The 20723-nt window shown below is 58.7% G+C and overlaps 1 protein-coding gene across 3 annotated transcripts in view; it reads right to left on the reverse strand.

Annotated features, from left to right (window-relative positions):
• Positions 1-6473: 6473 nt before the first annotated feature.
• VIPR2 (vasoactive intestinal peptide receptor 2) overlaps positions 6474-20723 on the reverse strand; it is a 54170-nt gene continuing 39920 nt past the window's right edge. The window contains exons 5-13 of one of the 3 annotated variants that reach the window (XM_059172423.1): positions 19339-19436; positions 18283-18424; positions 14331-14448; positions 13586-13646; positions 11932-12001; positions 11344-11435; positions 8275-8404; positions 8161-8202; positions 6474-7521 (exon numbers count right to left, since the gene is read on the reverse strand). In XM_059172423.1, coding sequence (XP_059028406.1) covers positions 7348-7521; positions 8161-8202; positions 8275-8404; positions 11344-11435; positions 11932-12001; positions 13586-13646; positions 14331-14448; positions 18283-18424; positions 19339-19436 — 927 coding nt within the window. In that variant the 3' untranslated portion in view covers positions 6474-7347. The other 2 variants (XM_059172422.1, XM_059172424.1) reach the window with 2 other exon arrangements.

The raw sequence follows: 20723 nt of genomic DNA on the forward strand, positions 1-20723 counted from the left end.
CACTTTGTCTATATCTGTTTCTATTTCTCTGTTTTAGGAGAGCCAGCGATGTCTCCCACACTTGGAAATAGTGGTTTTGTGAGGAAGAGGCCCTTTAGTGCCCCACAGGGCAACATCTCCTTTTCACCAGAAAATGGTGCTTCAGGGGTATCTCCTATGTGTGTTGCTACAGGGGTGTCCTGCCATTGTGGTGTAGCTCCATTTGCCTTCACTCTAGACTGTGATGGCTCTCTGCCTGTTGTGGGTAGACTCTGGTGCCCGTGGTGTTAGTGGGCTGGTTGGGGGCTGCCTTGGGCTTGAGTTGAGTCAGAGTAGGTGTTTGCCAGAGATGCAGTAGCACCAAACTGTGGCACTTCCCCTGTGTGGTCCCTGAGAAGAGTTTGCTGCTGGGTGGGGCCTGCAGTCAGACCAGCTGCCTGCCCCCAGCCCACTGCTGAGACCGCAGTCAGACTGGTGTGTGTGGTAGTCCTCCCCTTTCCTGGGGGCAGGAATCAATTTGGAGTGATGCTGGCCCTCATCTGGGCTGCTTGTACACCACCCGCTGGTGGCACTGCTTTGATGGAACCTTGCCAAAAGTGATTAGAGGGGCTAGATCTGCGTCGTGGTGGCCTTTTGTCTATGCTTGGCTATGGAGAGTCCATGCTGCCAGGCTTTGGGTTGCTTTCTGGGTTATTTATGTGGATGTAGGTACTCTCTAGGTGGCCACATTGCAAGAGGTAAGCCCAGGGTTCTCCTACTCTGCCATCTTCCCAGCAGGATCTGCTCTTTCTTACATATATTTTTAAGAAGTTTGTTGCGATATGCTTCCCTGTGTGCTCCAGGCCCTGGGGCATCTGGAGGTTATTTTCTCTCTCAGTTCCTCTCGCATGGCCCAAAGCCCTCCCAACAGGCTGTCTGGTGCAGGTCATTTCTCCACCAGGAAAATATGCCGGGGCTTCCTTCTGAGCTCTCCCCTAGGGCCCAGCACCTTCCTGGAGTGACAGGCTCCTTTCTGTGGCTTCCCCAGGGAGCTCTCTCTCAGGTCTGCCAGCCACCATCTCCAGACAGGTGTGTTTGTTGGAGCAGGAGCCTGCTGCCCTGCTCACGGAGGGTTCCTGGGCATCCCGGCTGACCCAGACCTAGACCACCCTCAGGCGGGCGGGAGCTCCACAGTAACGTGCAGTGACGTGTCCTTGGTTACCTCTGGCAAACCAACCCACTTGCATGTCTTCACAGGGACTTCTATCTACATGGGTCAAGGGGGTGCTGAAGGGGCTGTGGGATACGCTTGTGGGCAGGTATGAGCCCTTGAAATGGGCAGGAGGGCTGTGAGGAGGCCATAGTCTTGCAGGGAAGGTGGCTGAGGCAGATTATTCAAGAAGTTCACCCCAAACCACCACAAACCCTGGTGTTCCCTAGAGCAGCCCTGACATTTTAGGAGCAGAAGTGTCACCTGGATCTCACTCTGCTTAAAGGTCCCCAGCATAGACTCTGAAAAGGTCCCCAGCATAAACTCTGAAGAGACTGAAGCCGGTGTCCTTTCCTGATTTCCTCTGCTGGACACTCACATCCGGAGAGCTGTCTTTCATGGAAGGAAATCATCCTGGCCTGGGCCCAGAAACAGGAGGGGACTGCATGGGGACCCCAGGAAGACCTTAGCGTGACTGGCCAGTGCAGGACCGGTTGGGTGGCTGCAGGAGGGCTGGCATTTTTATGTATTGCTTTGTTGGCCTCCATCCCCAAATTCAAGGCAGCTCACAGTAGCAAGCAGACAGCGGGTGGCTGAGAGCAGGGCACTGTGGGGACAGCTCCAGGGATGTGTTCACCTTGGGGCCCAAGCAATGTCTGTGGGCTGTGTTGACCTGGGTGGACACTGTCTCTCTGTTGCAGGGACATCATATGGCTGAGATGCTGACCAGTGAGGCTGGCAAGCCAAGGTTGAGGGGGTGCCATAAGGGTGTGGAGTGGCTTTCCATGCCATCCTCAGTAATCCGCTTTGGCCCAGCTGGGAAAATGGGCTGTAATATGGACGCACCTTGTGGGATCGACTGGGAATCCCTGATCACAGGGTCCTCGAGGCACCCCTGGACCAGCCTCGTGCTTTTCCTCAACAGCACCCTGCTCGGCACAGTGCTGCTGCCCCCCACCCCCCGCATGGTGCCGTCGGAGACGGGTCAGAACCCACCTAGCCTGCCTGTGTCTGGGGCATAACTGTCCTGCTAACTGAACTTTTGCAGGTCAGACATTTAACAAACGTCCCCCTTCCTGTGGCCCTGACCTCCCCTCCACCCCTGGCTGCCTCTGTCTTGACTTCACGATTCCTGACATCGGCCTGGCAATCTGACCTGAACTTCAGCTACTGAGTCTGGAGGGTAATTCTCACTGACACACCCTCCCCTCACAGCCCCTCACAGCCCCACATACCCAAATGCCCCAAATAGGATTCTGGGGTTTAACTTCCATAAGCATACATTTTGACGTTGCTTACGGGAGCCTGTTGTGTATCTAGCTTGACAGCAAGTGGAGGTCAGGGAGGGTGGTCGCCTCAGGGTCCCAGATTCGAGCTATGTATGGTCTGTTGAGCTGGAGACCCCATGGCGCCCAGAATTGCTCTCTGGGTTTGACTCAGATTCACTCTGGATGCTCTTTCTTTGTTTCGGCCTGAATCTAGTTGCGCAGATTTCGATGTGTAGCTCTCTTTCTTTGTGGTTTCTTACATCACCGAAAGCACGTTCAGAATCAGCGTGGCTTGGGGTTGTACAAACCCACGTGATCCCCAGAGTCTCTCCTCCATGTCTCTTATGATGTGAGTGGGTTTGTGATGCTGTCTTGTCAACAGAGGAGATCGGAGGGAAAGCCTGTCTCCCGCCTGGCCCTCGGACACCCTCCTTGGGGCTGCTGGTTCCGTCAGCCAGACTACTATTTGAGAAAGCCTCGCATTCATTTTATTCTGAAATCGTCAGAGTAAACGGCGTGAACGCGGCGACCTCTGGCCCATAGCGTGCTTCACTGTCATGTGGGCATCCGGGGACTCTCCTGTGATCCTGGTGTTGCCTCTCAGCAAACTGTCCCACCACAGGTGTGGCTCCCCGGCTCCTGGCCTCGATAGCCTGTGCCACCTTCCCCTCCTGTGCGGACCAAGCTCACAGATGCTCCACGACACAGCCTCTTTCCCAGCCATCAGTTCGCTTCTGAAACACAGCCTCTGCCTCGTCATTCCCCAGCTCCAAAGCCTTGGGAAGCTCCCAGTCTTCAGAAGAAAGCCTGTTTCATCTGCTAGGGGCGTCTGGAGCCTGTCTGCCTGACTGCACCTTCGGCTTCCTTCCTGGACACAGCGGAGCGGGGCCCCTTGGCAAGCGGCTTTAGCCACATCACCCTATTGTTAAGTTGTTCCCTTTATAAATTCCACATATCCCCTGTAACCTCATTTAATGCTGTCTTTTCCTCAAAACCCTCTTTGCCTTGCTGAACTCTTGTCTTGCAGAGCCATGAGCAGTCACATGGCCAGATGGACAGGCGGACAGTGGACATGGGGGTTAGGACACAGTGCAGACCAGATACACGTATCGATCTACGGTCCGTGGTCTCATTCTCAGGGAAGTGTGACATGTGATCAAAAGCACAATCTGTGCATCTCCAGGAATTTGAGCAGTTCATGCATTTTCTTACTCCACAGAGGCCCCTTGTGCGTGCTGGTAGCTCCCAGTCTTCTTTCTTCCTTAGTTCTCGCTCTCAGCGCAGAGCTGCGCCTGGGCTGTGTCATCAACGCCGCCCAGGGGAAGGCCTGGAGCGCAGGTCCCCATCTCAAAGCTCCAGAGGTTGTCTGACAAGGAGGGAGAGAGGAGAAGCGTGTGTGAAGCCAGACAAAATCCTACCCAGACAGCGGGAGGGGGGCAGGCGGGAGCACACCCACGGGGACGCGTCCTATCTCAGCGCGCGTGTGTCTGTGTGCCTGCGTGTTTCACACACGAAAACTGGGATGAAGTGTACAGAGATCATGACCCACACCTCCAGCTTCCATAGAGCTATAATAGAGAAGGGTTTTCTCACTGCAGGTTGGCAGACCTGGGAGACCATAATCTACTCATGCTGCGTGAAACTCTGCGGAATTACGAGTGACCTTGAAATGAGGCTTTAGTGGAGTGTGTTTTCAAATCAGAAAGGAATTGTAGTTATTTACGTCGTGATTTGGAAAACAACATTTGCGTATTCTAGATTCATAATTATAATTATTGAAACTATAAAATCTCGTGTTTCGGAGGTGTCGGGTTTATAGACTGCTGTCTTTGACTTGATCACTTACAACCTTCCACCCAGGAGAGGGTATGCATAAGCCGGAATCTTACACAGAGCTGGCATCTTACGTGACCCCACTGTTTCGTTTCCTTCCCCTGTTGTTCCTTCAGTTCTGGGTGTTGAACAGAAGCAGCTTTAGCAAAGGTCCTGTGCTAGCTGAGGGGTCGGTGTTCAGGCTACGACCTCTGACCTTCCGCTCAGGGCTCGCTCTAGGGCATCTGGAGAAGGTGGGACTGTTTTTCGTTTTGAGGAGCGAATCTGCAGACCGCCTCTGCCCGCTCTACTTCCCTAGGAAACCTTTAGTGACCATGAAGGAAGTGAGCGTCTTTCTTTCCAAAGAACACTTTTCTGTATAAAAGATGCCCTAAATCCTTTGTAAGGTCCACAGGCCGAGGGGTGCCTCTTTACGTGCTTGTCCGTTGAGACACAAACCACCCACGGCCTCTGCGGAGTCTCGGCCCCTGTTTCCCAGGAATAAAGAAGCAGGTTTGTAAAAGAGCAGCAGACCTGCATTGGGGGTGGGGGACGCCTGCCGGGGGCCGGGGGTTGGGGGCAGCCGTCTCATGGGGGATCAGGCTCCGCATTAATGCAGAACCAAGGGGCAGGTGCTCCTGTGGCTCTTGCCTGGAGGCCGGCAGACTGGGGCCCGGAAAAGAGGAAATGTCAGCGATGCTGGGGTTGGTGGCTGGGGACCGTCCCAGCTGCCACCGAGGGAGCTGTACCTGCCGCCGCTGGTCCACTGCGCTGGGCTGTGCCCAGCACGTGGGAGACCCTGTTCTGGGGGAGTCCCTGGGCGTGCGCACAAATGCTCGTGCGATACCTCGACTTGTATCGGGAGGGAGGGACGGGGAGCCCGGGCCAGTGACTGTTCTGCCTGTTACCTGAAAACCTGAAAAAAGGCCCCTTAAAAGCTGCATTTTTGGTAAGAAAGGAGCAGGCCCGCCGTGGAGAGGGTCTCCTTCAGCGTGGCGGGTGCACAAGCCCACACCGCTGTCTTCCTTGAGCGTCGGGACCGTGGTCCTCCCTGGACTCCCGGGGACACCCTCCCCCCCAACCCGGCGCTGTGCCGAGGCTGCCCACCTCCCCGGTGGGCCTCCAACCTGGCTCTGAGAGTCTGCATTCCACGGCCTGCCCTGCTCCTCCGGAGGGGAGCGCGGGCTGAGCACAGACGGTGTTGATGCAGATCTTACGGGCCGAGGCGCACGGGGTCGGGGCACTCGCAGACACACATGAGCGTGCACATATGTGTCAGCCCTGCCCCTGCTTCTCGGCTAGGGTGGGTGCCGGAGCTGCTGGATGCTGGGTGGCCACTTCCACTGCCCTGGGTGCCCTGAGGAGGGCAACCTGGCCGGCGGCCTCAGCGCCCCGGGAGAGGTGGCGGCTTCCAGGGCCTTGAAGGCGCCACGGGGATCCCACTCGCCTTCCTCCGTGCAGCTTGCTGGGCCTGCAGGGAGAGCTCGGGGCACGGGGACGGCCTCCGCTGAGCACGGTGAGTCTGCCCTCCGCGTGGGAGCCGAGGGCCCGGGACCTGCAGACCAGTCAGTCTAGAGCCTCTGGACAGGAGCTTAGGTTTTCCTGAAGTGCTGCACCCAGTGACTGTGGACGCCGCCCCACACTACAGCAGGTCAGGACCAGTGTGCTGACCCCGCGCTGCTCCTAGGAGACGCTCGCTCTCCCGGCCTCCTCCCCTTTCCCAGGCAAGACAGACCCGCCCACGCCCGCGGGGCCTCGGCGCAGGCCAGCAAGAAAGAGGCACGTCCGGCTGAGCACGAGCCGTGGCCCCACGTAAGCCCGGGTCGGGCTTTCAGTGGTCATGGGGATCTGGGGACAGTGACTCATCTGAGGTGGAGGCCCCAGCTCAGGGACCTCTGCACACAGCCGCTCTGCTGTCCCTGTTTGTCCAGGCTTTGCCTCAGGAAGAAGACCTCATGGCCTCAGGTTTGGGGGCGCCAGGAACATAAATGGGGTCGGACTGCTGAGTGCAGCAGCTGGGGCAGCTGGACGGGGTATGGGCAGATGGTCCGTCTGTCCGGTGCTGCAAGGCCGGCCCGGCATGGGGGCAGACTCCCTCTCCTCGCCGGCCGCCTGTCGTCTCTGCAGCTGCTCAGCACTCAGACCAGCTCCCGAATCTGCAGACATCAGGGGACCTGGAAACCGGGGCTGCTGCTTGCCACGGTTGGACAGAAGCGCTCAACACGTTTTTATATTTTGTTTGAATAACCTCCGTTTAAGCAGAAATGGACTTTAAAATTATTTTCATTAAAAGATTATTTCATTAAAAGGAAAATAGCTTTCTGCTCCAGATAAAATGCCTGGTGTCGTACTTGCCCTGATGACCAGGTCCTACAAGCTGGGCCGCAGGTTACCCAATCTTCTCACGCCTGCGGGGGGAGGAGGCCTGACGTGGTCTCAGGGGGAGTCTCATTAGGCTCGGGTGCCCTTGCGGGGTGACACGCCACTCGCTGCCGTTGTGAACTGACAGCCTTCTCTGCACTTTTCCTGGTGGACCAGCAGGTAGGGGTGGCCCTGGGCCAGGTGGGGACGAGCAGGGGCACCCAGCAGGGGCAGGCTCTGCTGCACGTCCCTGTGTCTGGCAGATGAGAATGTTGTCCTACTGAGGACTGGGCAGGGGAGGCCAGAGCTGGGGGTTATGCAGGGGGACGCTCCAGCCCCCAGCTCAGGCCTTTGCCCCCTGCCCAGAACTGGCACCATTAGAAACCCACCTTCATTCCTTCCAGGGTGGAGTGGATGGAGCCAAGTTCTGGGCCACAGTGTCCCGTTTCAGAGACCGCTTCGTCTCCCTGTTCTCTCTGAAAACAGGTCCCCCTACTTGGCCAAACAGCATTACGAGGAAAACTGCCTACACACTGACGTTTAACAGGGATCAGACTGAAGTCCTAGCCGGTGCCCACGGGACCCCAGCTCCACGGAGGGGACAGGCAGAGACCAGCTCTGTGGAGTCACCCCTGAGTCACCCGCCAGGGCTCTCCCGCTGGGGCTCCCACATCTGTCCGCGCAGGCTCTCCTGGCCTGCGGCTGCCCACATCTGTCCATCTGCAATGGGGCACCCGTCTAGATGACCGAGGTCTCCGTCTGCAGGAAGGATGGGGCACGGGAGCCGCGGTGGAACTGCAGGGCGTTCTCTGAGTCGTTCCTCGAGACAGACGCGCGGTGGAGCCCGTGGTCCAGGCCGCAGGGCCATCCGGGGCACAGGCTGCGCCACTTCCTTTTCAGCTCGCTCTGTACCTGGGCGAGGACGAGGCGACGAGGAAGCGGGGGTCAGGCGGACGTGGGAGCTGACACACGCCCTGCTCTGGGGGAGCCGCAGTACGGAAGATGCGGCCGGCCAGGCGGCCAGCACCATGACGGGCAGCAGCAGGCAAGGGTGCTCGGAGCCAGGTGGGGTCAGGACTCGGGGACCCCCCAGAGCAGCGGAAGGGGAGCAGGCTCCCGGAGGGCATTTGAGCTGAGGGAGGGAGAGGCGCAGGGCTGGAAGCCTGGGGGCTGGGGCCACATGAGGCCTGGCAGGGGAAGGCACACGGGAACAAGCAGACCAGGGCTCTGCTCTGGGGGCCTCACGCACGTGCATCCTCACTGGCTGTGGGCAGGGAGCTCAGGGAGCAGGGCTCCCACCCCTGGGCCCGCCCCTCCCCATGGGGGTCTGCGTGGCCCGATATCCGGGTTCAAGGAGTAAGGCCTGAGCCACACCAAGGGCAGGATTGCTCTCCGCCTGCCGGCCGGGGAGCTTTCCCAGGAGCTTTCTCCCTGTGGGAGGGCAGGCTTGGTGAATGGGGCTGCCAGGACAGAAGACCTGAGCTCTCCTGCAGGTCGCGGGGCCACGTCAGGGAACCCACACACCTCCCCCGAGCTGTGATGAGCACTTACTTCGCTGTTGAGAAAGCAGTACAGAACAGCCACCACCAGGCCCTGCGAACGAGAAAGGACTGTCAGAGCCGCGCCCCTACTCGTGGAGGAGGAACTGCCCCTTCCCACACGCACCTGAAATGACCCCATGCACAGCTCGAACAGAATCTGATACTTGGAGGAGATGCCGATAGGAAACACAGCAAACACCATGTAGTGGGCTCCGAACAGCGGGATGAGCAGCAGCGTGGACTTGGTGAGCCTCCTGCGGGACAGACAGACGCTGAGCGCGGGGCCGGCCCCTGGGCTCCGGGAGTGGCGGGGGTGGGGGGGCTTGCTGGCCCAGGGCCAGGGCCTCACCCTCGGAGCCCTGCTGCTCACAGACCGAGGAAAACCAGCCTCCCCCGCCCAGCCGCGGGCAGAACGTGCTGGCCCGGTGACAAACAGGACCTCCTAACGCTGCAAGGTTCCTCCTAGACCTCCTGCCGGGCCCCCAGCAAGGACTTGCGTCTGAGGGCAGCCTCCCCGCTCGGGTCGTCAAGTCTGACTCTGTGTTCACAGGAGCAGACTCAGCAGGGGGGCAGCCCCCCGAGCACCGTGTGGCAGCGGGACGGGCGCCCCGGGGTCTGGGTGCCCCCGGCTCCGTGGGGTTGGTTGACCTGGACCCGATGTAGCTGTTCTGTCCGTCGGGGAGTCACTGCCCTCCCTGATGGACACGCAGCTTCCTGCTCGCTGGGCTCTACGCCTGGAAGAAAGACCGCCGAGCTCACGGCCCCTTTCCTTTAGCTGCTCTCCCCAAGCCCCGGCAAACCGTCTCCTTTCTCTACTGGGGGTCCCGTTCGAAGGCCGGTTGCTGGCCCCACCTTCGCGGGGCTGGCTCTCGGGTTCCTAGAGATGCTGCCTCTGCTGTCTGGATCCCACTGGAGAGCCACTGCTCTGAGCTGGGGCCTCTCCTTGCTGCGTGTGAGAGTCATCCGTGGAACCTTCTAGAGTCCTCAGTCCAGCCTGCCTCCTCACAGCGACTAAACCAGGTCCCCGCAGCGGGGCCCGCGCTGGCCGCTCTAAAGTGTCCTGGGTCGTCCTGGCCTGTGGCCAGATCTCGTCCTTGTAGCTCCAGCATGGACAGGAGCACTGGGGTCCCGGGGGCTCGTCAGGGGCACTGGGGTCCCCGGGGGCTCGTCAGGGAGGATCCTGCCCTAGGCCAAGTCAGGCCACCCGGTGGAGTGTGTGCATATCAAGGCCCCTAAATGAACATCTGGTAGCCTCTGCAGGGACCCGGCGGCCTGATCCCGAAGGAACCCAGCGGGAAGGCTCCACTCCGCCCCTGCCCCGCCTCCTCCTCTTCCTCGGCCTTAACCCAATGCTTAGAAAACGTCACGAACTTCTTAACATATTTTTAAGGCACTGACCTCGAACCTAGCACTCAGAGCCTGGGATGTACGTTCTAGAAATGTGTCCATTTCTCCTGATTTCCCCACAAACGAACCATATCCTGCGGTGTTTACAAGTGGGCCGTCCATGCAAACCCCAGAAGCCCGGTCGCTGTGCAGCAGGACGTGGTCCAGCCCCGTCCACAAGGACAGCCCATCAGTGGGCGTCACACCGCTGTCCCCTTGCAGATCCAAACATCTAACCTCACAAGGTTGCTGCATTTCATCCTGTTTCAGCGCTAGCCTGGTGAGCCGAAGGTGGTTGTGTAGGGAGCTGTGCCCTTCAGTTCAGTGTGAGGCACAAAGTCTGCCTGAATTCCCTTAGGTACATGTGGAATCACTATCATGCTCATTTCTGGAGACAGATTTCTAGCAAGGCTGGACCTCTGGGACCCTGTTCGGGGACGTTTGTTACTGTTATAAAGATAGTTCCAGAGAAAAGACATCAAGATACAACCAGAGGGCAACATTGCAGACTCTGTTTCTTTTGTCATCCTGGGAAAAGAACAGATTATATTTTCCTACTTAATTTTGTTTCTAAAATAAAAACATGTATCTCTAAGACGTACTGAATGGACACTCCCAGAGACCCCAAAGAAAAGGTCAGCACAGAAGCTAAACAAGACCAGCTGAAAATAAAAACTGAGTTCGAAGAGCAACGGAGAGCCGTCCTGTCCCTGCCGTGGGCGCGGGCGGGCTCAGGGGCCAGGACAGGTGCTGCCTGCAAGGGACGACATGGCTCTGTCCTTTGTGGTCTGATGTGGAATCTCGTCTGTAGGTCTGGCCTTCTGTGTAGCTTCCTTGAGTCGACAGAGCAGAGAAAGGGATGCCTCGGGTTGTGTGTAGCCTAGGGCATGGTCAGAAGGGTCTGTGCACAGATTTCCCCACAACACTTACTGGTGCCGGCACTAAATGTCTTTCCAGTACTAACTGTATTTACCCTCCTTAGAGATGATCATCATTTCCACTTTATAGATGAGGACACTGAGGCCCAGAGCAGTGAGGTCACATCCCCCCGGCCTGCAGCTGGTGTGTCAGCCCAGCACAGGGCCCCTGGCCACCAATGCCAGGCCCACCCCTGGCTGTAGTCAGGTCACCGGTCCAGGGTCGCACAGCTCCAGGCGGCTGTGATTCCAGCTGTCTGTCTGAGTCTGGGGCCCCCACTGGCTGGACCAACCACCCCATGCTGAGCTAGTTCTACTTGATAATAAGTTGTGGGCATTTCCTTTGTAAGTTCTGGACAGAAATTTATAGAATCTTCACGTTCTTTTATCGAGTCTCCAGGTCCTCATTAATTAGCCGGATGATTGTGGCATTACTTGACCTCTGATCTCTTTCCCACTGAACGGACATGATGAAATCCATCATGTAATCATTTGGCCAATAAACCACGAATTATTATCCAGGACGAGGCCTGGCCTTCGATGCCGGCAGGAACCATGTGGTCTGATGGGGAACAAAGAGTCAAGCATGAAATACAGAGAATGTGTGACCGAGGAGCAAAAGTCAGATTACGAAACAGGAAAGCGGGCAGAGGGCTTCCGTGAACCCTAGAGGGTGTCCGTGCTGAAACAGGGGAGGGGCTCGATCGGAGCCGCCGTCACCGGCCTGGGAGAAGACACCGCCGCCCCAGCCATAAGCACGGTCCCGCACCCACAGGGGTGAACGCGGGCCTTCGCTGTGTGCACAGAGGCACGTCCTCCCCGACTCTGGGTTTCCAGGCCACGGGAGGTTGTGAGGGCAGCTGGGCTCTGGGACCCACACACAGACTCACTTGTACTGTGATGGGTCAGTGCCGCCGACATCTGGGGACGTCAGCTTCTGTAGTAAAATCCGTATGATACTAACAAAAAGGATAAAGTTGACCTGCACAAAGAGAGACCACGTGTGTGTGAGCTCCCGGTGGGGAGGTGGGTGTGGCCAGGTTGTCTGCAGCCCAGCCTGGAACAGGCGCTCTGCCCTGCCCAGCTGGTGGCGGGGGCTGCCCTCAGAACCCCAGCGGACTGGGTCTCCCGGCAGCATCTCAGGACCCTGGCTGCAGGGGCTTCAGTCCTGAGAGTTGAGAGCGGAGGGGACAAGGTGACTCCTCCAGTCGGGGCAGGGCTGGCCCCGCCTCCCTGCAGGGTTCCTCCCCGCCCCTCTGGAGAGCTTGCCTCTCTCTCCCCACTCCCTCCCCCTTCACTGAGCCTTCCTCCCGGAGGGGGACAGAGTCCAGGGCAGACCTTAGGAGCTGGGCCACTGCGTCTCTCAGGGGGCCACGTGGGACTAGGCTATTCATATGTAAAACAGCGACGTGGGCTCCCTCTCTGCCCGAGCGCGCAGCCCAATGGATAGCTCACGTTTCCATACAGAGATGACTTACTATAATCGATATCAGAATCGGTGTCCGTATAACCCACCAGGGGACACCGTGGTCATTGGTATCCCAGCAACTAGAGAAAAGAGAGAAGGAAAACCATGTCACCTCCGATTCATGCACAAAGCAAGGGCAGGAGGGTCCACGCACTGCCTGTGGACGCGCCCCTTATGCAGGGCTGGCCACACCAGGCTGGCGCTCCAGCCACGCGGGCCTCTGGGCCTGGTGCGTTCCGAGACCCCTCTGTGGGATGGCGCACGCGGGACCGGGACGGGCGGGTGGCCGCTGTGAGAGCAGAGCTGCTCCTCGCTTAGGGACCTGGCTGCAATCCGCCCCTGGCCAGTGACCTCACTCCTCCTGACGCGGACGTCTGCTAACAGAGACGTGAAGCCAGAGCAGAACTCCCGGAGCAGGACAACGGGACACCAAGCCGCACGGAAGGCCCCTAACTAGGGAGCGGGGGTCTCATGCTCACTCCGGCCGGCGTCCGACAAAGGGGAGTTTTTCTACTGAAAATTAATTTCTTCTCCCCTCCTGAATGGTTTGTGTTTGGGTCTTGAATGAAGGTTTAAAATGTCTTTGGAGGAACTGAGGCAGGCACAGCTAGGAATGTCTGTCCAGCGATGTTCTCACTCCGGTTTCCAGGGTCAGGGCTGTCTCCAGTAGCGAGCTGGGGGTGGGTTGCAACGCCTCCATCTTTCCCTGTTACCCCCACCCCCAGTGGGGCTCTGCAGCCCCTCCCAGCAGGGGCAGAGGTCAGCCCTCGCCTCAGAATCCTAGCGGGTTTTGGCAATAAGATGGGGAGCGCTTGGAACCTGCAGGACAGAAGGGAGCCTGCCAGCTGGTGCTGCCCCCGCCCCGCCAGCCCTCGGCCAACCCAGCAGGGGCTCAGTGTGGGAGCAAGCCGGGTAGCGGCCAGAAGAAGGCCACGGGAGTCTGTCCAAGCTGCCCGGGCACAGGAACACACCCTAGAAACTGCAATTATGTAAGCCACTGAGTTTTAGGGTGGTTTGTTACCACTCGTAGAGCACTGGTAGACCCGGAAAGCCCTTCACGAGGTGCAACATTCATGGTGGGAGCCTGGGGCCTGATTCTGGGGCCCTGATCCTGGTGCCTGTGTCTGGGGCCCTGACCCTGTACACTGGGTTGGTTAAAAACAGAAAACAGAAGAACTTCAGACCCTGCTCTGTTGCGTTTTAGAGAACTATCTCAGAGAGCTGCACTCCTGCTGGCCATTTTAACCTCGTCTTCAGCTGTCACCTCTCCACACCTGGCCCCTGGCAGACGGTACGTGCCTTCTGCTCGGCTCCTGTCTGTGAACATGGCTTCCGCTCCCGGAGGTGCTGCTCCCGCCTCCGCCCGGTTCATCGCAATCCCAGCTCCGCGGCAGGACCTGGTTCAATGCCTCCCTCACACGGACCTTCTCCACGTACCGTCGCCCCAGCGAACCGTCACGAGGTCTGAGGGCTTCCCGTGGGCGGGCTGCTCAGACACTGCCGGTGGAGCTCTTCGCTCAGTGGCAGCCACAAGCACAGACCCTCCTTCCACCCAGAGAGCGAGCTTCTTTCTAGTTTCCAAAGACTTAACGATGCCGATGCCGGCAACTTGGCCGGGACTGGTCCACCCCATTTTATGGGCAGAGGCGGGACAGAGCACTCACCCTGTGTCTTCTAAGGAGAGCCTGGCTGCCGTCCATGCAGCTGTGCAGACGGTGGGGATGCCTGCCATAAACCAAAGTCACCTGGTTATCCACAAGCCCACACGAGCTAACAGGGACCGCCCCAAGGGACAGAAGTGTGCACCCTCATCCACCAGGGGCAGCAGGAACCGCGGCTTTCTGATGGACGGGTCAAGTGGAAATGCTTCATAATCGCTCCGACGCTTATGCTCATTACAGAGCAGTGATGATACACGTGGGTTCGCAAGCTGAAGCCCCACCGCCGGCAAAGCTTCGCCGTGCACCCTAAGTGCTGCTGTGGAGTATGGGAACCATGACGGCAGGGGGGGCCCTCGCCGCGCGCCCAGGGGGACCACTGCTTGCGCCCCTTCCAATTCTGGCCAATGAAGGTCCTGCTAACTGGTGGGTTGCCGGGACCTCCTGTGAGAAGGGCTCCCTGCCCTCCTCCTCCACGGCACTTCTTTCTGACTTTCCAGCACAGGAAGTTTATAGCAGTTTTAAACTAGGTTCCTGGTTCCTAGAAATCTGAGGGTGCTGCCTCCAGGAAACTAGTCGTGCCAGGAAGGCTCTTCCTAATCTAACCAGAAGGGCATCCTACGGCGCAGCAAAGGGTTTTTCTGAGCTGAAAGGTCTGCATTTCTAGGTGAGAGCAGTGGAAATCAGGCACCTGGAGCGTTGGCAGGTAGCTGCTGGGGCATCGGGCATGCACAGGGGAAACAGTCCTTACCCCATCCGATCAGGAGGTAGGCCACGAAACGCCGGCTGGGGGAGAATATGGCCACCAGGAGGGTGTGCAGGTACAGTCCCTCCACCAGCAGCCAGTAGAAGTTCGCTGTGATGCAGTACTGGAAGAACACCAGGCTCAGCTTGCAGCCGACCTGGAATGTCAGAGACAGAGGCGGAGAGACAGACCCCGTCGGACACAACAGTCCACGGCGGGCGGAGGAGCTCTAGGACGGAAGGCACGCGCGCGTCGGGAAGGACCCGAGGGGCCCGAACAGTGGCGTCGGGCGCTGTGCTCACCGAGGCCCTCGGCAGCCCCAGCCCTGGGGCAGAACTCCCTGGAGGATAACCACGGCCGCTCGGACAGCACAGCCGTGGGCTGTGGCGTCGCAGCGGTTAGTCCCGCCGCCTGCCCCCCCCCCCCCCCCGCCGCCGCACGTCCGTGTCCTTGTCCTCTGCCCGCCCCTCGCCCTCCTCCGGTGGCCCTCGACACCCACTCAGCAAGAGGCAGAACAACAAAGGGCAGGATGAGAGAGTCCCTCGAGCATGCTATGTTCCCGGCATCTTGAGAGTTTTCCTGGGAGGAACCAGACCCCGCAGACCTTCTTAGAGTCCCACAGCGGTTTCAGCCTCTTGAGAAAACATGAAATTGAGGATTTTAATCAGCGAGTTTGTGCACGTGTGCTGAAGAACGGGACTTCATTTCTCTCCTGCAGCTTTGCTGCCCCCCGACACCACGACATGCATGTACGTACAAACTGCATACGTGTACAGGCAGACACTCCCTCGCGGAGAGAGGCCACTTTACGTATGTGGGTGTCTCTTCACGTGGACACGTGAGCGTGTCTGCGGCCACACTTCCACACGAGGAGGAGTCCTGTCCGTCTGCACAGCGTGCACCTTGTACGTGGTGTCTGTACTGATACCAGACCCCACAGACACACGTGGGCACGCTGCACACACGTGTGTATGCACATGTGCTTTTATACGTGCGTGCGTGGATATACTGGCGCGCATGTGTGGGGGCGCTGGTGCTGACGGGAAAGTCACGGCAGCCCTTCCATGCCGGCGCCCGGGGCAGCCAGGAGCTTCCGCCAGGCGACCTGTGGCACCTGCCCCCACCTCCCGCGCTCACCGCGCTCCCACGCCGACCTCATCCCGGGTCTCTCTGTCTGCAGTCGGGTGAGCCCCACTGTCTGCGGGGCTGCAGCTACCAGTTCCTGCTTCCTGAGGCTGAGTGCCTGAGGCCCGAGGGGCCGGGAGTGGGGCTGGCACGTAGGTCCCCCCCGAACGTCGTGCCCCCGCACCCTAAGTGGAGAGACGCACTCACGACGCACTGTGGGATCAGGAAAACCAGCCGCGGTGAGCCTGGGACTCACTGAGGGCCACTCACCGGGACGCGGGCGTGTGCTCGGGGTGCGAGGGGAGGTGCTCGGAGCCCACCGACCCTGGGACACCAGGGAAGCCGCGGCAGACACAGCCCACAGCGGCTCCGACTCTCGGGAAAGCCGCACAGTCACCGGCATCACAGCTGTAGAGCACAGAGCCCTTCGAGGCAGCCTGCATGGCGGCGCCAGTCGGACAGAGCCAGAACAGGCGCAGAGACTCGTGTTGCGGGGAGTCGTGGTGCCCATCATTGGCGCGGTGGTTCCACATGTGACATGTGCTGGGCCACGGCCGCCACCATGGACACCCCACCTGACCCCTCCCGGGGGCTCAGGCTCACGGGGAGCACCTCGGAAAGCCCGAAGCTAGGTTTCTCAGAGTCCCCATCGACTCCACATGTCGTCCGTTCTGGTCTCAGTGAGAATCAGCTGCTGGGGTTGCAGCCCGCCCGGGGCAGCCAGGAGGAGACACACTGAGCCCAGGGCTCAGCGCTGTGTCCAGGGTACTTGGGGAGAATGGTCCCGTGGAGGGGAAGCCTCCTCTTGGAAGGAAATAGACTCTGCCTAGTGCTCGGCTCCTCCAAATACCTTGAGAAACAGACCCTTCGGCCTACTTGGGGGAGATGCCCCCTGCTTGTGAGAATAACGTTGGTTTGGTACCCAGCTGAGAACCAAAATGTCCAAAAAATGCAACTGCAAGAAAAGAGGTTTCTCTGGTCCTCATGCTGAGGTCTGCCTGTCTCTCTAACTTTCTCCAAACCTTGCCCTCTCTGGGAACAAGGGGGGGAAGACCCAGTCCCCTCCTTTCCTCCTGCCTCTGTCCCCCACCTCCTGCCTCTGTGGGTGCACATCTTGGTGACATCCTGATGGAGGGGTGCAGCGTCTGGGGACCCCTCTGGGAACTGGGCAGTGGGACTCTGCACCTGACCCCTGCTTCTCACACCTCAGTCCTTAGCCCTGAATCCTTGGACAACTTCAGTGCCAGGATGTGTGGGACACGTGCTGTCTGCATGCTGACCGCAGCCCCATCCCGCTCAGGAGCCCTGCGTCCTCCCGCACAAATGGGCCAGCGGCTCTTCTGAATCACAGGGCCTCCCCAGCAGCATCCAGCCTGGCACTGGAAGGCTGTCGAGAAGTGGGGAGGTGAAGCCCCAACCCCAGGTGGGAGGGGGGTCAGTGACCTTCAGCGTAGGGGCTGGTGGTGCCGGGTGGCCGTGGCAGGGCCCTTGGGCTGCTGTCACTCCCCCACCCCTCAGGGAGGAGCCCGCCGGGTCTCGTCTGCATGGCTGGGAGCACAGGCCTGGGTTGGATGGTGGGGTCTGTGTCCCACTAGACTCACCAGCCCCTTAATAAGAAGCTCAGGAAGGGGGGGCTCCTTTGAGCAGAGATTTGAGCTCCCTGGAGAAAGGAAAGGAGGCTTCTCAACAAAAGAAGAACCCAGAGTGGCACTGGGGCTCACCCCTGTCGCCCACGTCAGAAACCTCATTGTGAGGCAAGAACCCCAGGAGCTCTGACTCCCACGTGGAGCTGGGGGTCTGCCGGGTGAAGGGTCTTGTGTTACTTTTATTACGACAAACTCTGCTGATTGACTCAGTCCAAGTATGTCATGAACAGATTGTCCCCAGAAATCTATTTACTGGCAGGCCTGCGAAACGCTGGTGTTCTACGGTGTTCTAGAAGGCTTTCCTGTCTGAAAACTGAATTAACTCAAGTCTGTTCCATCCCGGGCAACAGCCCAGCAGATGGATCCAGCTGCCCAGAGCCCGAGGGGGCAGTGGCCAGCGTCCCGGCTCCTCGTGCAGAGAGGGCTGTCCGGGAAGCTGTGATCACACCGACTGCCGGTTGGCCCGGGTGCCTGCCAGAGGTCCCGAGGCAGCCCTAGGAAGGACTCGCACAGACCCCCGTGTCAGAGGGGCGCGGTCAGCGCGCAGCCCAGCCCAGCACCGCAGGCCACACTCAGCACCAGCGTGGCCTGGGCGGGAGCCTGGCACAGGAGTGTGCAGCCGTAGAAGTAACTAGCGTGTTCCTCCTCATGGCAGACAGCTGGGCCCAGCGTGGTCACAGACAGGCCACGGGGCTCCTGGTGGGGGCTGCAGGGGCTCGGGCCCCCCTTGGGAACTCTCCCCCGGCAGTCCACGGCTGCTTCTCTTTCTCGCATCTGGGAGATGGGGGGCGAAGACACTGGCACTGTGCCTCTCTACCACACCGGGTTTTCCAGCCCAGAGCTGCCGCCGCAGCTCCCGTGGGGGTGGCGCCCTCATGTTTTCCCGGCTCTGCTCGGGGGTGAGCGCTCGCGGCCCACGACCTCCCAGCCCAGGAAGGTGCCTGGGACACATCCCAGTCTCACCTGCCAACCTGGACCTGCTCTGAGCCCCAGCCCCTCGGGCAGCCCCTATGCTGCTCAGCCTGACCCTTGCCCTTAGCCCCGAGCACGAGCTGTGAGACGGCATCCCAGTGTCAGGTGGCAGGGACCAAGGGCCCGGGTGGCGAGGACGGAGGTCTGTGGGGCTGCGGTTCGCACCGGCCACCGTCCCCGCAGTGCGAGGACCCTGCTCCCAGGGGCAGCCTTACCCAGGAGGACGGCTGGTCGGGGCAGTGCCCTGTGCCCGAGCTGGAGTACAGCACACCGTCCTTGACCAACACGGAGACGGCTCGGAGGATGAAGGAGACAAACAGGTTCAGGTGGATGTAGTTCCGGGTGCAGTGCAGCTTCCTGCGGTGATGACGGCAGGGGTGAGGGGTGAGGGGAGGGAAGGGGTGAGGTGGGGTGGGGGAGGGAGAGGCAGGGGTGAGGGGAGGAAGTGTGAGGTGGGGTGGGGTGGAGGGAGCCATGAACACTTTAATAATCAGATGTAATCTTAAGGCTTCTTGTGTTTTTATGGACGTTACTGTCCCTTACTGAATGTGTCGGATGTTCTCAGTTCTGCATTACGGGAACTATTTCTGTAGGTAAAACTTGGTCCTTTATTTCCATCTCCTGAGGCTGGGGCCCTGGAGCAGGACTTCAGAGCAAGAGTGGAAGCACACAGGGCCGCGGCGGCCTGTGCCCACTCCACAGATGTGAAGGGAACATCTTTGCAGCAAATTTCCTGCAAGACCCGTGTCGAATGCCCTGCCTGTGAACTTCACCTCATGTGATATCTGCTTCTCTAAAAAGTGCTCAGAACATTGGTTTGTAACGCCCCTGTTCCACTTCCACTCTGCTCTGCAGAAAACCCGACTGGTCTTTGTTTTGACTTTGACTTTTGATTCAGAGCCGTCAGGACACGACGCCCAAAGCGTAGGAGCATTTCTCCCCGCTTGCGGGATGGCAGGGGCAGGCTCACGGCTTCTGTATTTTCAAAGGATTTGTGCAACGGCTAGGTGTTCAGTAGCAGCAGCTGAACTGAATTCTTATCCAAAGTCGGCATCGTGTCTTTACATAAGAAATGCGGACTAGGTAAACAGAAATGTGAATATTAGCACCGTGTTTTGGTGTTCCACATGGGATTCTCCAAGGAGTTTTCCGGGTGTAACGGAGAGAGAGCCGGCTTGGAGACAGTGAATCTCTTTCCTCCTCGGATGGGCCCACCTGGCTTAAACCTACAATTCCTGGTCTCAGCAGAATGGCTCATTCCCGATACTTACCGGAAGAGGCACAGAATGAGGCTCCCGGTGGTAAGGGACATCAGAGAGACACTGTAGCCCAGCGTGTAAACGGCTTTCACCAGAACGTAGAACGTGATCTGCGAAGAGGCACGGAGAGATGCTGGTGGTCAGCCTGGGCCGGAGCGATGCTGCCCGGCCCGGGGCACGCCAGACAGCACCAGCCCACCTCCACTCTGAGCCCAAACGCTTTATTCACCTCTTTAAATGTCCGCCTATTTCCTTAAAATTCATTCTGAGTGACTCTTTGTGGAGCAGGGAGAGGGGTGATCTGAGGGTCCCCCACTTTGCCGTCTGATCACACATTACAAATCTGAGAGAAACTGCCGATGTCAAGAATATGGGTTGTTCATTACGGGGGACTCTTTAAAAATAAGCTGAAATTGTTCTAAAAAATATTTTTTAAAATAAGCTGATACCAGACAGGGGTTGGGGGGGTGCTTCCCATGAGAGAGTCCCAGAAACCACAGGGGGCTGGTTTTGCAAGTATGTCCTGACCTACCCAGGTTTATGCTGCATTGGCCCAGGAGTGTGGACCCAGTGGATGTTCCACACTGGCCCTGATTTCTCCATAGCCCTGTTCACACCAGCTTAGTATAAACCCTACTGAGGGGATGGTGCCCGCTAGGGAGGCACCGAGCTGATCCCCTGCCCTGGGGTCAGTGAGCAAACCCAGGTCCAGGCCGAGGCAGGAGGGACAGGCCTGCTCCTGCAGCTTCATGGGGCACCTGTGGGCCAGTCTCCTGCAGGCTGGTCCACACCCCGTCCAGCCCCAGTGTTGTTCTTTACAACAAGGTGATGCCCTTGGAGGAGAGTTTCTGTCTCCTTATTACCCTTATTATTGAAGACTCAATATGGGTAAAGACGTATTTCAGAAGTAAATTGCAAAGTTTGGAAAAAATGAGTTTCTCGTTAATATTTAACGAGAAAATGAAATTGGTATAGCCTCTCAAAGACCCAGATGGGGAACCCGCCTGCAGGAGGGCGCGTCCTTCTTATCTTCCTCCTGGAAAGCAGAGGCGGGAGGAAGACCTTCCCCATCACTGCAACGGGCAGACGTTCCGTCCAGCTCTCCGCTCCAGCCGCCCGCCGCCACCCACACCTGCGCGTGGCTCACCCCAGCTCCTCCAGATGCTCCGGCTGCTGCCCCGGGAACCAGCTGCCCCTGCGGGCCGCACCGGGGCTCGGCAATGTGCCTACGATTCTTTACTTTCTTGAAATCTCAGCTGTGCATTTTCAAGCAACACGGTTACACTCCATCTAGCATTTTCGAGTGATTTGTGCTGGGAATTGTTTTACCTCCAATTTCGTACAGAAGATTTTTATTTCTTGCTGAACACAGTTGGCATTGCCATTAGTTTAATTCA

This window comes from Mustela lutreola, chromosome 4 (genome assembly GCF_030435805.1).
Source record: "Mustela lutreola isolate mMusLut2 chromosome 4, mMusLut2.pri, whole genome shotgun sequence".
Lineage (NCBI taxonomy): Eukaryota > Metazoa > Chordata > Mammalia > Carnivora > Mustelidae > Mustela > Mustela lutreola.